At 49.9% G+C, this 13,040-nt stretch overlaps 1 protein-coding gene across 4 annotated transcripts; it reads left to right on the top strand.

Moving 5' to 3' along the window:
- The first annotated feature begins 4,088 nt into the window (after positions 1-4,088).
- On the top strand, positions 4,089-11,185 carry Cops7a (COP9 signalosome subunit 7A). 4 transcript variants are annotated; one of them, XM_052174852.1, is made up of 8 exons: positions 4,089-4,208; positions 4,681-4,885; positions 7,301-7,376; positions 7,556-7,644; positions 8,296-8,498; positions 9,429-9,534; positions 9,683-9,834; positions 10,864-11,185. In XM_052174852.1, the coding sequence occupies exons 2-8, from the start codon at positions 4,724-4,726 to the stop codon at positions 10,907-10,909; spliced, it is 834 nt and encodes a 277-aa protein (XP_052030812.1). In that variant the 5' UTR covers positions 4,089-4,208; positions 4,681-4,723; the 3' UTR covers positions 10,910-11,185. The 4 variants fall into 4 exon arrangements, with proteins under 4 accessions (XP_052030812.1, XP_052030813.1, XP_052030811.1 ...); XM_052174853.1 differs by having other exon boundaries at positions 4,089-4,239; XM_052174851.1 differs by having other exon boundaries at positions 4,089-4,326.
- The last annotated feature ends 1,855 nt before the right edge of the window (positions 11,186-13,040 follow it).

The following is a 13,040-nucleotide window of genomic DNA, read 5'->3' as shown; positions in this document are numbered from 1 at the left end:
ACACAGGGCACACATGGTGGAAGGGGAGAACCAACTCCTGAAGTTCGTCTAACCTAACACATGCACTGTGGTGCATATGTAGTCACACACACATAAATGGGTCTCTCTCTCTCTCTCTCTCTCTCACATACACACACACACACACACACACACACACACACGCACATCTGGCCTTCTCTATTTCCACATATCTTCTTTCTTTGGGTTTGAGACTGCATCTCACAATGTAACCTGCATTGGGGTTGAACTTATAACAATATTGCTTTGGCATCTTAAATGTTGGCATGAAAGGCATGAGCCATCATGTCTGGCTTCGAGACAGTCCTGATACAGTCAGTTTTTCACACTTTGGAATTTGGTTTGCAGATATTTTGCTGACAATTTCAATGTCAGGGTTTTTTTGTATTTTGTTTTTGTTTTTTAAGATTTCTGTTATGTATAAGTACACCATTGCTCTCTTCAGACACTCCAGAAGAGGGCATTGGACTCCATTACAGATGGTTGTGAGGCACCATGTGGTTGCTGGGAAATGAACTCTGGAAGAGCAGTTGGTGATCTTAACTGCTGAGTCATCTCTCCAGACCGCAGTGTCAGTTTGTGAAGCTGACCTATAGTTTCTCTTTTGCCTTTGACTGATTTTTACCAAAAACAGTTCTGGCCTCATAGCATAAGCATTCTTTCTGTTCCCATTTTCTGGAAATGTGTGAAATTTAAATGACTGGCACTCTGTCTTTTTAGTTACCAGCCTAGCCTTTGATGACTAAGCCATCTTTCTAGCCCATGAGGTACACTTTAAAAGCTTTGTACAACTTCAGGTTATTTTCATTTGCTCAATTTTTCTTCCCAAGAAAGGATCTTCTTATGTAGCCCAGACTAGCCTTAAACATGTGACCCTCTTTTAGCCTCCCAATGCTAGGAATTTTATATATATATATATATGCGACCACTCCTGGCTATAATATCATTTTCTTTCTTCCTTTCTCCCCGACCCCAACAAATGGTTCCTGTGTAGCTCTGACTGTCCTGTAACTCACCCTGTAGACTAGCTTGGCATTGAACTCACAGAGACCCCCTCCCTGCCTCTGCCTCCCTGGAGTACTGGGCATGTGCCATCATACCCAGCTTGTCATTTTCTTTTTAAGGCTAGGTATGGGTAGTACACCACACTCAAGAGGCAGAAGCAGGGAGATCTACGTCAGTTCCAGGCAAGCCTGGTCTACAGATTTGAGTTCCAGGACCTGGAAACCTGTTTCAAAACAGTTGAGAAATCCTGTAATAAAAAACAAAAGTGTTACGAGTTTTTTTTTCCAAGTGTAGATCACATGCAGTGCTCATGGAGGCCAGAAGAGAGCATCAGAACCCTCTGGAATTGTAGTTTGACAGTTGAGCCATTTTGTGGGTATTGGGAACAGAAGCCAGGATCCAGCCCCTATGATGTCACTGTTGAAACTCTTCATTTCTGGCTGGAGAGATGGCTCAGTGCTTACAAGCACTGACTGTTCTTACAGAGGTCCTGAGTTCAAATCCCAGCAACAACATGGTAGCTCACAACCATTCGTAACAAGATCTAACGCCCTCTTCTGGAGTGTCTGAAGACAACTACAGTGTGCTTATAATAAATAAATAAATAAATCTCAAAACAAAACAAAACAAAAAAAACCCCCAAAACTCTTCCCTCAGGCCTTGCAAATCGAATCCACTTGCAAATAATGTTCTCTCAGAGTCCAACGACTCATTTCCACTGTTGGTTCTACTTGGTCCAAATCAACTTCATTACTCACCTGAATACTTGTAATAGTCTCTGGTTGATCTTACTGCTTCTGTCTGTGAGCTATCACAGTAGTGGTTTAAAAATCTTGCTTATGCCCAGGTATCGTGTTGAACAACTTTAATCCCAACACTTGGAAGGCAGAGGTAGGTGGACTCTTGTGAGTTTGAGGATAGCCCACTCTACATAGTGAGTCCCAGGGCAGTCCCAGCTATATAGCTATATAGTAAGATCCTGTCTCAAAAAAAAAAAAAAAATTAAGAAAAAGAAAAGAAGTTTGGTCAAATTGACAAAAGCTAGAATTATCTGAAAGGGGGAATTTCAATTGAGAATTCGAGCCCATTATATTGCCTGTAGGTAAATCTATGGACTTATTTTCTTTTCTAAAAACTAATGTGTTTGAATGTTTTGCCTGCATGTACGCATGTGCACCACGTGCATGCCTAGTATCTAATGACCCATTCAATCCTGAAACTAGAATTATAGATTGCTGTGGGAGCTGGGAATCGAACCCACAAGAGCTCTCTGCGAGAGCAGCAGGTGTGCTTAAATGCTGAGTCACCTCTACAGGACCGTGGCTATTTTCCTGATTACTGATTAGTGTGGGAGGGCTCGATCCTCTGTGGGTGATCCCACTGCAGGAAGCAGTCCTGGAGGCTAAGAAAGGTGTCAACTTGAGCCCCAGAAAGCAAGTCAGAGGCCAGCACTCCTCGAGCACTCCACCCTGCCCCAACTTCCTATCAACATGGACTGTGATCAGGACATAAAAGCCAAAGAAAATCTGTCCTCAAGTTGGCTTTGGCCACTGTTTTCACATGGCAATGGAAGGCATAGGTTACGTGGTTTAGGACAAATCATAACTAGATGTCAGGTTATCTCATTCTCCCTCCTGGTTGCCTTTTTATTTTTCTAAAGGTTTATTATTTATAGTGTTCTGCCTGCCTGCATGTCTGCTGGCCAGAAGAGGGCACCAGATCTCATTACAGATGTTTGTGAACTACCATGTAGTTGTTGGGAATTGAACTTGGGACCTCTGGAGGAGCAGCCAGTGTTCTTAACCTCTGAGGCATCTCTCCAGCCCATTGCCTTCTTTTCTAACCCTTCTCTCTGTCTGTCTCCACCACTCTGAGCCTGAAATACTCCAGACTTTGCCTCCCAAGTGTTAGACCATGCCTCGATTTCTTCAGGGAAGCAATGGAATCAGAAGCTAGGCATGCGCTTGGGCCTTAGGTTTGTCTCACAGGTTACTTGCAGAACTGAGGTCTTGAACGTCCAATTCTCCTGCCTCAGCCTACTGAGTGGCTGGATTACAGATTATGTAAGAGTAAATCTGGCTTTGCCTTAATTTGCCCCTTAAATGGTTTCTGTAAGGATTTTTGTTTTGTTTCATTTTGAGATAAGGTCTCACTAATTCTGGCTGTCCTGTAATTCCCTATGCATAAGATGCTGGATGATCCTACTCAGAAATCCACCCGATTTAAAGGCGTGTACCACCACGGGATTTAAAGTACTCTGAGATAGGATCTCTCACACGGTAGCCCAGGCTAGCCTCCAACACATAGCAATCAATCCTCCTGCCTCAGCCCTCCTACATGCTGGGATTACAAGTGCGCAGCTGAATCCTTTAACTTTTAAATTTCCTCATCTGCCTTGGTTCCACTCACACTTGTTAATTGAGATTCAAGGGCTAAAAACATAACTCAGTGATTATGTGTAGTAACCATGGCCAAACGGTCTGAAATTTCAACGGAAGAAAACCTCAAAAGTCTGATCAATACACTTCCCTTTCCCCTTAATCATTTGGGGGTTTGTTTCCTTTTGAGACCAGTTCTCACGTAGCCCAGACAGGCTTGAAATCCGCTATGTAGCAGAGGCTGGTTTTGAACTCCTGATCCTCCTACCTGCACCACGCAGGGAGGGCGGTATGAGTCACAACTCCCTTTAAACATCTTCCCCTTTAAACATCTCTTCTGCTCTATAAAAAGATGAGTGGTTGGACTACCTAAAGTGTGTACCGTTAATTTCTAGCCACGTTTCTCCCCTCTGGCTATGGTTTCTCTCGGCGTCTGCTCGCCTTCCACTATCGCTCACGTCGCCGTGGGAACTCGGCGCCGCCCTCCTCCCTCGGCTGCAGCTCCCGGGCGGGCGGCTCGCCTACCCGGGACCTTCCCAGAGCCGGGCTTTTCTCTGCTCCCTGCACCCACCGATCTCGCACCCATAAAGCCTCAGTGCCGGAGCGGAAGCTAGGCGGTCGGAAAGCGGAAGCAGGCCACAGCCGCCCGGAACCCGCCTCCCGAGAGCGGAAGTGCGGCCGGAAGCTGGCCAACGAAGCGAGTGGCTAGAGCGGCCCAGTGGGGAGGTGGCAGGAAAGGCTGCGAGCCGCGGCCGGAGGTGACGGAGCGGCCGCTCCGCCCCGTGCGCTGGAAGACGAGGCTTCCAGGTATCAGCAGTCGGTCGCAGGCTGTCCCGGGGTACGACCTGGCCTTGGGCACCGACCCGCGGACCCGGGCTGCCTCTTTAAGGGAGGGTGGGCGGAGCCACGAGAGAGGATCGAGAAGGTGAGGTCACGTGGTTGCGGACACGTGTAAGACACTAGTTCAGAGATCGGGTTCGTCGTCGTTGGGGTAGACACCACGTGCTGTCCCTCCCCTCCCTGCCTCATCTGTCTTGGAACTCAATGGGGTGCACGTGGTGGGGTTTGGGACCGTGCCCGGGATGGGGGAGAGGGTGGGCGTGGCGACCAGGATGTGGCCGACTTTAAGGAACCCTAGAGTTGGCTTTTAGACCTCCTGACCTGATTGCTCACTGCGGAAGTGGCTTAGATCCTCTTGAGTGCAGCCCCTCTGTCCTTGAGCTGACCATCCTCACCCGGTCCCTGGGCCTTTAGTGTTACGTTCCTCTTTTCCTTGCAGCTGCAGAAAACTTGAAGCCAGAGCCTCGCGCCTCGGTGCAGCCATGAGTGCAGAGGTGAAGGTGACAGGGCAGAACCAGGAGCAGTTTCTGCTCCTTGCCAAGTCAGCTAAGGGGGCAGCACTGGCCACACTCATCCACCAGGTGCTGGAGGCCCCCGGTGTCTACGTGTTTGGGGAACTGCTGGATATGCCTAATGTGAGACAGGTGTGTTGCTCGCCCGGGTGGTCCACACACAACCTTGGCACCAAAGTTCCCTCTGAGAATGGTGGGCGCGTTTTGTAACCAGTAACCACTCAGGTCAACTTGGTAAAGTAAGCAATCAAATAAAGGTCTTCATTCTCTTACAGATAAGGGGTCTGTAAACGTAGTGCTCCTTCCCTCTGTACCCACATTTTCAGTGGGGGTTTCACTGTGTAGTCCTGGCTGCCCTAAACTAGTAATCACGGTCTGGGCTGGCCTTGAATGTGTAGGAATCACACTGCCTATGCATACACACAGACACATATATACACACACATATATGAGCATGTATATGTATATATATATATATATATATATATATATATATATATAAACCTATGCCTCATGCATAAGTTTAAAAAAATTTTTTAAATCAAAAAGTATGGAACACTTTATAAATTTGAGTGTCATCTTTGCTTGGGGGCCCATGCTAGTCTTCTCTGGAAGATTTAATATCTAGAGACTTTTTCATATATGTGCAGCTGAAGCAAGCACAAATTTTTGAATTTTAAGCAAAAGGTGTCATTCAGAATACCACTCATAAACTCCAGCTTGTCTACCAGTATGATACCTTTTTTTGTTAAGACAGGGTTTCTCTATGTACTATGACTCTGTTCTGGAACACTCTTTGTAGACCAGGCTGGTCTTAAACTCAGAGATCCACCTGCCTCCTCTTCTTCCTCCCAAGTGTTGGGGTTAAAGACTTTTGCCACCATTCCTGCCTAGTAGTACCTCTTAATCATCCTGTCACTAACACCTGGGAGGTAAAAACAGGTTGATCTCTTGAGCTGTGCGCCAGCCTGGTCTGCAGACTGAGATCCAGGACAGCAAGGGCTACACAGAGAAATCCTGTATTTTTTTTTATCTTTTTAAGATTCACTTATTTATTATATGTAAGTACATTGTAGCTGTCTTCAGACACCCCAGAAGAGAGTATCAGATCTCATTACAGATAGTTGTGACCCACTATGTGGTTGCTGGGATTTGAACTCAGGACCGTGTATCAGTTAGTGCGTTTAACCACTTAACGCCATCTCCCCAGCCCTGAGAAACCCTGTCTTAAAAACAAAACAGCTCATGTCACCTGGATCAGAAAACCCTTATAAGTCTCAATTTTCTCTTTAACATGGTGGTGAGAACATGAAAGGGCCAATAGGGTGGTTCCTAGTCATTGGGAGCCCTTGGCAGCATCCATTTCAGACTAGGGGTGCTAATAGGGGACCATAGCTTTTAGACCAGCCTGGTTAGACCCTCTCTCTCTCTCCCCCCCTCCTCCCTTCCCCCCCGCCCCCTCTGTCTCTGGTTTTTCAAGACAGGGTTTCTCTGTGTACCCCTGGCTGTCCTGGAGCTCACTCTGTAGACCAGGCTGGCCTCGAACTCAAAAATCCGCCTGCCTCTGCCTCCCAAGTGCTGGGATTACAGGCGTGTGCCACCACTGCCCGGCTCTTAGACCCTTTCTCAAAAAGGAGGGATGTACTCCTACAGTGAGGAAAAGCCTAAAAAAAAAAAAAAAAAAAGCACAAGTTCCCCTCATAGTTACAGAAGTAACATTGTGGGAAAGGCTGAAGTCTCTAAAATCAGAGAGAATGAGTATATTGAATTATCCCACGTTACCCCAAGTGTCGCACACTCTAATTCATTTAAGGTAGAAAATGAAGATTCTGTCTTCTTCCCTAAGAGCAAGCTGCTCTGAACACAGTGACAAGGTCCACTCACACAAATGGCCGAGTCAAGTTTGGAGCAGGTGGATGGCCGTCTGTGACAGCAGCCCGTCACAAGGGGCTGACAGGCGTGTGCTGCTAAACTGAGCCAAGCACTGGAAGCCCTTTTCGTGACTCAGAGGATAGAGTTTTTGGATTGCTGTTTCACAGAACACTGGCTTTTTTTCCTGTTCTATCTACAGTGAACTGAAGTACATCCTTAAGACTAAGTAGAAGACTCATTCCCAGCTTGTGTTCCAGTGAAAGAGATCAGATAAATGGATGAAAATGTATAAGTCAGCCATTTATCAATAATTCACTGGGACTCTGCTGGGTCCTTGTAGGCTAGCAGATGCTGGGTCTCCAGCCTTGTTAAAAGGTTGTCAGGTGAGAACCTGCAGGGGTGACAGGAGGGGAGATGCTGTGGGTGATGGAAGACCTCACTGTGAGGACATTCTGAAGTAGTGGCGGTCACAAACTGTACCCTGGGGGGGGGGGGTGCTCGAGCGAAACCGCTGCAAATCTTCAGCCTTGATTGAGCAATTAGCTGCATAGCACTGCACCGGGCTGGCGGCAGAAGTGAGCTCCTGACGGGCCGGGAAGGTCCTATTGGGAAGGGTGGGGTCAGGGCTGAGGCCAGGTTGGGCCTTCTTGTTACTTCTTGTCACTGTTCTTGCAGCTGGCAGAAAGCGACTTTGCCTCCACGCTCCGTCTGCTCACGGTGTTTGCCTATGGGACCTATGCCGACTACTTAGGTAAGCAGGCCGGAGCCCTGGGGACAGGAGGGTGGCTTCTGGAGACAAGGACAGAAGGAAAGCCGCGCCCTCCCTACTTCCATGAGTGACCCAGAGCAGTGTTAGAGCATAATTGGTGCAGAAAACTTGTAGGAAACTGCTAAAAACAAGATACCCGGGCTTCTTGTCCCTGTCTCTAGCTGAAGCCAGGAATCTCCCCCCACTTACTGAGGCTCAGAAGAATAAGCTTCGACATCTGTCAGTTGTCACTCTGGCTGCCAAAGTCAAGGTAAGTGACAGTCCTGCCAACTGCCACTTCAAAGCCAGAGACTACCTGTTGTGAGTCCCCGGAGAGTCTGAAGGACAGCCATCGGCCTCCCCGCAGGGTCTGAACTGAAACTCCATTGCTGCAGTCATCGAGTCAGGGGTCTCCCAGTTTGAACTGAAGTTCTCAGTCATCATCTTTTGTGTTTGGGGCCAAAACTGTCCCTAGAGTGCTGACTGCTCTCACTCGCCCTGTGGAGTTCCAGGCCAGCAAAGCCTCTGAGCTAGAAATGGGGTTCTCCAGTCGCTGTAGTAAGATGTGTGTGCCCCTGTGGGCACAGTCTTTTGTCCCTTCACATCATTCTCCCAGTTGTTAACTAGAATTGAGTCCTTGTGATTTTTGCTGCAATCATGCTCGTGGTTGTAGATTCCTCCACGGTAATGCCAGTTTGTAACATGGCTAAGGAAGGAAATACAGGTTGAAAGATTATCCTTTTCTGGTGATGTTTTTGAGACCGTAATAGGTTTTGCTTTAGAACCAACATTTTCCAGGGAATGGTTTATGGATAGGAGCAGGGAAGTGGGCCTGGGCATTGGGGAGGAACTGGAAGAGGGCTGTGCCTCGTGCCTCTCTGCCCTTGAACCCCATCGATCTGGGCCTGCCCTCTGGGCCCAGTGCATCCCATACGCAGTGCTGCTGGAGGCGCTTGCCCTGCGGAACGTGCGCCAGCTGGAAGACCTTGTGATCGAGGCTGTGTACGCCGATGTCCTGAGAGGCTCTCTGGACCAGCGCAATCAGCGGCTAGAGGTTGATTACAGCATTGGGCGGGACATCCAGCGCCAGGACCTCAGTGCCATCGCCCATACCCTGCAAGAGTGGTGAGAACTCAGGCCTGACCCCTCCCTTCTTAAATCAGCAAGAGAGAGCAGGGACGGGCTGCGGAGGGTTAGCCTGAGGAGAGAAAGAGAGAGACCAGTGCTTTCTTTCCAAGGCTTCTGAGGGGACAGAAGCTCACAGGGGGCCCTGGGTGCAAAGGAATGGGAGCTGTGCTCTTGACGGCTTAGCGGCAGGCTTGTCACTGTCATAGGCTGAGTTTAGTACACCTGCACATAAATAGCACCAGGGGCTGGAATGGGTCTCTTTCCTTTTCCTCTTTGTATCCCTGACTTCATTGTGATCTTTCTGTGTACCCCAAGCTGGCCTTGAATTGGAGATCCTGCCTCTACTTCCCCGTTCTGAGTTTACAGGCGTGCGCCGCTGTACACCGCAGTGCCTGGCTGTACACGCCGCCGTGCTTGTCTCTCTCACTTTATTTTCTGGCTCCTGCTTTCATCTTGTTATTTTGATTTGCTTTTATTTTTAGTTCTGTGTGTGTATGTGATAGAGGGGTAGAGGGATGCAGGTGAGTTCGGGTGCTCACAGGGCCAGAGCGGTCAGCTGCCCCTGAGCTGGTGGTGTGAGCCAGTGGTGTGTGTGCCCGGATCAAACCCGCTTCTCTGGAGGAGCACGCGGGCTTCCCCACAGAGCCACTTCTCCAAGCGCACTGCCGCGCCCACTCACCTGGTCCCTGTCACTCTACTGCTTACTGCTTTCTCCTCCGTTTCTCATCCTGCCCTGGGGGGTTGCAAGGGAGAAAGAATCCTGTTGTAGCTGGTTCCTCTGCCCTATCAAGGGGTCCCAGCTCCGGCAAGGGCTTTCAGTCCAGCTCGGAGGCTGGCTTTTGAGGCTTTTGTTTTTGTTTTGTATGAGGCTATGCTATGATCTTTGCCTCCTCCTGCTGACGCTTTTGTCTGCCCTGACTCCCACAGGTGCGTTGGCTGTGAGGTTGTGCTGTCAGGCATTGAAGAGCAAGTCAGCCGAGCCAACCAGCACAAGGAGCAGCAGCTGGGCTTGAAGCAGCAGATCGAGAGTGAGGTGAGCAGACAGGGAACGAGGTAAACTCGAGCTCCCCGGCCCTGGCACCTGGGGCTGCGATGTGGCTGAGGCCGACTAATAAGATAGTCAGGGCCTGTCCGGTTCTGGAACCTCCTTTGGCTATCCCCTATTCCTTTCATCCTGATAGGTTGCCAACCTTAAGAAAACCATTAAAGTTACAACAGCAGCCGCTGCTGCAGCCACTTCACAGGACCCTGAGCAGCACCTGACAGAGCTGAGGGAACCAGCTCCTGGCACCAACCAGCGCCAGCCCAGCAAGAAGGCCTCAAAGGGCAAGGGGTGAGCCCATGCGGGAGCTGCTGACTCTGGGTATCCCACTTTACCTCAGAGACCTGGCTGCTCCACTTGCTTTAGTCGTTTGCATGGGGTAGGGAGTGGGGGTGTCCTCCAGGAATTAGGGGACCCCTTGCATCCCCTCTCTCTCTCTTCCCCTTGCCAGACTCCGAGGGAGCGCCAAGATTTGGTCCAAGTCGAACTGAAAGGACTTGTTTCTTCCCTGGGATTGTGGGGTCCCAGCTGCCTTCCTGCCTACCCCTTAGGAGTCCTCAAAGCCTTCCTGTGCCCCTGGCCAGCTGATAATGCTAGCTCATGACTTCTCATCTCCTCCACCCCCAAGCATAAGCCACATCCTCTGTAGGAGGAGGCCAGTACAGGTCATGTTCTGTTGGTACTTGTTACGTGTTCCGTGCCTCCCCCTCCCCTCGCCATGCGTGCGCTCACCGTTCTGCAGCACTGTCCGACCATTATCCCGTCCGTCCCTGAGCAGTCGGCCAGCCTCCCTCCGGAGGGCCGGCTCTTCACCCACACCTGCGCCTGCATGCCTCATCTGCAGCTCCTGCTCCTCCCCCTGCCTAGTGGGCTGCATCTGAAAAGCCATGGGGAAGGGGGTCTCCACCTTCATCCCAGCCTTAGAGTTCTGGAGCCAGTCTGCTCTCCTGGGAGTATGTCGCTGGACATGTTCCTCCCAGAACCCCATCACACTACAGTTGTTTCTTGTCCTCTCTCATCTCCTTGGGCCTGGGGATACTGCTGCTTCAGTGACCCGGAGCCTGAGAACAGCTATTTTTGAGATGTTAAGAAATGGTTCTTTGTTAGCTAATCATCTTAGGAAGCCCGATGGAGATCCTGGAAGGATTTATATCTCCTCCTGGGGTTTTGGTGGGGAAGGAAGTATAGATTGTATATTAAAAATAAAAAGTATATATGACTAGGTCTATATATAACATGACACAGAAATAAATCTATGAGAAATCTATGTACAAAAATGCCAGGAACTGGGCCTCTTCTGTCTTTGATGTTTGTTAACAGGGAGAAGATTACTCCCCAGTCCACTGTAAAACCAAGTGCCAAGTGAAAAGAACCAGACCCTTTGCAGACTCGGGGCCTGGCAGCTAGGAGGCCTAGATCCCCGGACAGATGGCTCCGTCCCTCAGCCCGTGATCAGCAGTAACGGGCACCTACTGAGCACCGCCACGCCCTAACAGTGGAGATATGCACTGCCCAGCACTGTCCCCACCCACGGACCTGCAGTGCATCTGCTTCCTTCCGTTCACCTCAGAGAGTCCCAAAGGAGGTGTTGGGCATGGACTTGACCTCTCACATTGAAAGCACATAAACTATTAGATTTGTTGGTCTCTGTCCCTTTTGTCCAAATTCACAGTTTCCAAGAAGTACGAGGGCCAGGAGATTGGCCTAGAGCACGGTTTATCCCTAGAGGTGGGAAGTGCGGACTGACTTGAGGGGCACTGAGCCCTCACTCCAGTGTGCAGTGCTGGCTGAGCGCCTAATGGGTCCAGTGCTGACCGGACCTGTGCTGGGCTCTAGCTGGGGTTCAGGACAGATTCCTCCCTTCCTCCCTCCCTCCCTCCCTCCCTCCCTTCCTCCCTTCCTGACACGGTCTTCCTATGTAGCCCTGGCTTACTCTCTCGGAATGCACTCTGTAGACCAGACTGGCTCAACTCACAGAGCTTTACCTACCACTGCTCCAGAGAGTACTGCCATTAAAGACATGTGCCACCCTGGCTGGTTATAGACAAATGACTTCTAACTGCTCCTAAAGCTTGCTGTCATTGGACCAGAAAGTAGTGGCAAAGTCCTGGTGGTGGTTTGGGGTGGGTTTGGGAGCAGTTACTGTAGTTGTCTTGGATTTAGGCTGGCCTTGAACAAAGGATGGCCTTGGATTTAGGATCTTCCAGTCCCGGGTTCGCAGCTGTGCACGGCCAACTTGATACAGTTCACACTCCTGGTTTCTCAGCCTTCTGAAATAGGCTAGTTGATTCTTTTGCTCTGAAATGAACACTCCCAGACACTCCAGTGTGTAGAAGGTGCCAGTTTGTGGTGGTGTGAGCGGAAGGTCGGATCCCTTGTAATTTAGTTATCTCCTTTCCTTGTAGGTTGGTTCAGAAAACAGTTCCTAAATCCAAGCTGGGTTTGAACTGCCTGGCTTCATTCCTAAGGCAGGAGGGGCCATTCGAACCATATCCCTCACAGCACATTGCCTGTGGTTTTGATGCTGGGGGTGGGGGGGGGAGGAACCTCCTGCTCCGCTTTGAGAGCATAAGGGAAGGAAGGGTAACTGCTGGCGAGGAAGCAAGCCTCAGTTGGGTCTTGTTCCCGTTTTGGATTTTCAAGACGGCTTCTCTGTAGCCCTGGCTGTTCTGGAATTTGCTCTGTAGACCAGGCTGGCCTCAGACTCAGAGATCCACCTGCCTCTGCCTCCTGGGTGCTGGGATTAAAGGTGTGCCACTATACCTGTTGAGTGCTCCGTTTTAATGATGGCATTTGTTTAAAGGTTGGATTCCATGTGCTCATGATACTAGGGAAACCTCTAAACAAGAACCCTACCACCTACACACATGCTCATGTCTGCTGACCCCTCCTGTGTGGCAGCCATAGATGTCCAGCCCTAAATCACCCTGAAAGTCCAGAGTTGACACACATGAAACATGAAACGTGCTTAAGCCAGGGGCTAGGGTAGGACATGGCTCAGTGGATAACCTGTGTGTGCTGTGAGTTCAAATCCCCAGAATCCATTGTAGGTTGTTCTAGGGCATGGCTGTAATCCCAGCACTTCAAGGGACAAGAAATAAAGACAGAATGCCTGGAAGCTCACGAGCCAACTAGGTGGGCACACAGTGGGGGAGGGGGTGTGTGCGGTGACCAGAGACCCCGTCAAACAAGGCGGAAGGTGAAGACTGACCTGCCGGACTCAAAGACTTAGAAAGATTATGCCAGTCAGAGGCCATGGTGTGGCCTTGTTCCAGCTTGGCAGGCTGAGGCAGGAGGCTCTCAAGTTCAAGCGGTCCTCTCTCTCAAATACACAAGAGCTGGGCAGGACAGCTCATTGGTGGGGTGTTTATGCTCCTAAGACTGACAGCTCCCTAAGGCCAACACCGCGTGTAATAGGTACCCACCCCCCTGAGCTGACAGGGCTCAACCTGCAAGGAGCTCTTGATTGCAGGTCCAATAAAACTCTGCTATAATCC

This window comes from Apodemus sylvaticus, chromosome 2 (assembly GCF_947179515.1).
Source record: "Apodemus sylvaticus chromosome 2, mApoSyl1.1, whole genome shotgun sequence".
NCBI classification, from domain to species: Eukaryota; Metazoa; Chordata; class Mammalia; order Rodentia; family Muridae; genus Apodemus; species Apodemus sylvaticus.
This window is presented reverse-complemented; position numbering and strand designations above follow the sequence as displayed.

What these genes read in the sequence shown, in the direction of transcription:
- Cops7a (XM_052174852.1), top strand. Translation starts at nt 4,724, where the DNA reads ATGAGTGCAGAGGTGAAGGTGACAGGGCAGAACCAGGAGCAGTTTCTG. An exon ending in ATATGCCTAATGTGAGACAG is followed by an intron (nt 4,886 to 7,300) that starts GTGTGTTGCTCG and finishes CTGTTCTTGCAG; the next exon opens with CTGGCAGAAAGCGACTTTGC. An exon ending in AGCAGCAGATCGAGAGTGAG is followed by an intron (nt 9,535 to 9,682) that starts GTGAGCAGACAG and finishes TCATCCTGATAG; the next exon opens with GTTGCCAACCTTAAGAAAAC.